The 2,628-nt window shown below is 41.9% G+C and overlaps 1 protein-coding gene across 1 annotated transcript; it reads left to right on the forward strand.

The window, feature by feature from the left end:
- Positions 1 to 168: 168 nt before the first annotated feature.
- LOC105563702 lies at positions 169 to 2,028 on the forward strand (the record flags this gene model as incomplete). Its single annotated transcript, XM_012015519.1, has 1 exon — positions 169 to 2,028. A coding segment is annotated over one exon (1,860 nt), but the record flags the coding sequence as incomplete, so codon positions are not given.
- Between the last annotated feature and the right edge of the window lie 600 nt (positions 2,029 to 2,628).

The raw sequence follows: 2,628 nt of genomic DNA on the forward strand, positions 1-2,628 counted from the left end.
GCCTCAGAACAAGCGTATGGTGCCTGTATTTACATAAGAAGCACGGACCTCGATTATAGACATCATGTCAGGCTATTGTGTGCAAAATCGCGGGTGGCCCCACTCAAGGTCATATCGTTACCCAGACTCGAACTTTGTGGCGCTTTATTGTTATCCCAATTATATCAGCGAGTTATTCATTCATTGAGCACCAAATTCGATAGTTTGCATTTCTGGTGCGATTCCACTATAGTTTTGTCCTGGATCGCAGGAAGTCCCAAGCAATGGTCAACTTTTATCGCCAACCGCACTGCAGAGATACAAAGGTTAACGGAGGGAGGAGAATGGCATCATATTCGTTCCGAACTTAATCCTGCAGACGTAATCTCCCGAGGAGTAGACCCCGACGAAATTCAAAACTCCATGCTTTGGTGGACTGGTCCCAAGTTCTTGCAAGAAGAGTACGAAGTGGTATCAAAAAATGCTCCACGTCTGCTCCGACCCGAAGAATTACCCGAGGTGAAGCGCACCACCATCGTTCTATCGGTCTCGACAGAAGAAAAATTAAACATCATCGACAAATTCTCTTCATTGAACCGACTCAAACGGGTATTCGCCTATTGTCTTCGCTTTTCACACAATGCAAGAAAGGGAAGGAAGGATCGCGAGGCTAGAATACAAGGACCATTGCGAGTGGAAGAACTCCAATATAGCATGCAAGTCATTCTCAGATTAACACAAGGAGAAGCCTTTGCCGAGGAAATCAAACTGCTCTCCCAAGGAAGAGAAATATCACGCAAAAGTAAGATACTCTCTCTTCGTCCATTTTTGGACACCAACGCTCTTCTACGCGTAGGAGGAAGACTACAAGAAGCTCCTCTGGATTATGATCAAAGGCACCCTATAATCCTGCCGAAGGATCGTCATCTCACGAAACTAATCGTTAAGGAAGATCATCTAAAAAATTTGCATGCAGGAACACAAACTCTATTAGCAATAATACGTACACGGTATTGGCCCATATCGGGAAAGGGCACTATAAAGAGAATTCTCCATAAATGTCTCACTTGCTATTGTTTCAGTGCATTACCACTCAAGCAATTAATGGGAAGCCTACCTGCTTCACGAATCACACCCTTGCCTCCTTTCGCCAAAACCGGAGTTGACTACGCGGGTCCATTTACTATTAGAATAAGTCGCAATAAAACAGATAAGGCATACTTATGCATCTTCGTATGCTTCGTGACTAAAGCCGTACATTTAGAGATCGTTTCTGATCTCAGCACAGTAGCCTTCTTAAATGCGCTGAAAAGGTTTATAGGTAGGCGCGGCAAACCAATTAGCATCCACTCCGACAATGGAACGAATTTTGTGGGAGCCAATAACTCACTGAAGGAGATGTACAGCCTGGTCAAATCCAGTAATGTAGAGATTTACGATTATTTGTCAGAGCACGCAATTAAATGGAATTTCATTCCCCCACAATCGCCCCACATGGGTGGCTTATGGGAGTCGGCAGTTAAATCTTGCAAGGATCATCTGACAAAGGTTATTGGTTCAACTTCTTTGACTTTTGAGGAACTAACCACTGTTGTTGTCCAAGTGGAGGCAATATTAAACTCAAGGCCGCTGACGCCCATGTCAACAGACCCTGCTGATTTTAACGCATTGACTCCCGGCCATTTTATAATCGGGCGTCCGCTCGTTTCCATACTAGAGCCTGATCTTGCCGACGTCAAGGTTAATCGTCTTAAACGATATCAGGTCTTAGAGCAAATAAGGCAAAGTTTTTGGAGGCGATGGTCAGTCGAGTATTTGACGCAACTCCAACAGAGAGTCAAATGGAAGGAGGTTGAAAACACGATAAAGAAAGATACCATGGTTATCTTACGAGACCCTAATGTCCCGCCAATGCGCTGGCGGCTTGCCAGAGTAATTAACGTCCATCCAGGTAAAGATGGCCTAGTTAGGGTTGTGGACGTCAAAACAAGTGCGGGTGTATTTCAGAGATCTTTGTCTAAAATTTGCGTTTTACCAATAGAAGTTTGAATCCTTTGAAAGTCAAGGCTTTCAAGGCGGGCGGTATTGTTAAGCAATCAGTTTTCATTTCCTTTTATGATATCGTCATTGGCTATTTTGTATGTGCCGCCATGCGTTATTCAATATTTTAGTTACGTGGCCATTCTATGTTGCGTTTTATGTTTAAGTCGCCATCTAGTTTAAGGCTAAGAGTTGTTAACGGACCACGAGGAGAAGAAATCATATCGCTGTAACGCATAGAATAAAGCGGACGTACTCACACACCAACATCCGTTCCACGATTCATTATTCATAAAAATCCAAGCCATTTACTGGAAAATAAGTTGCGAGCACACACGAGAGCAACCAGAAAGCTTTCCGAAAGATAACTTGGAAATTAATATTGAAATGTAAAATTGAAATCATTCAGAAATATCTTTGAAACGTTTCATCAAAATCACATGTCATTGAAAACTTTCCAAAAGATACCTTGGAAATTAATATTGAAATGTAACATTGAAATCATTCAGATATATTTCTGAAACGTTTTATCGAAATCATTAATGATCCTTCTCACTGAAATATTTCAGAAATATTACAAAACATTTCAGAGAAATATTTCGTACGTAA

The sequence above is a fragment of the Vollenhovia emeryi genome, unplaced genomic scaffold (assembly GCF_000949405.1).
Source record: "Vollenhovia emeryi isolate VEMERY1.0 unplaced genomic scaffold, V.emery_V1.0 DF944262.1, whole genome shotgun sequence".
Lineage (NCBI taxonomy): Eukaryota > Metazoa > Arthropoda > Insecta > Hymenoptera > Formicidae > Vollenhovia > Vollenhovia emeryi.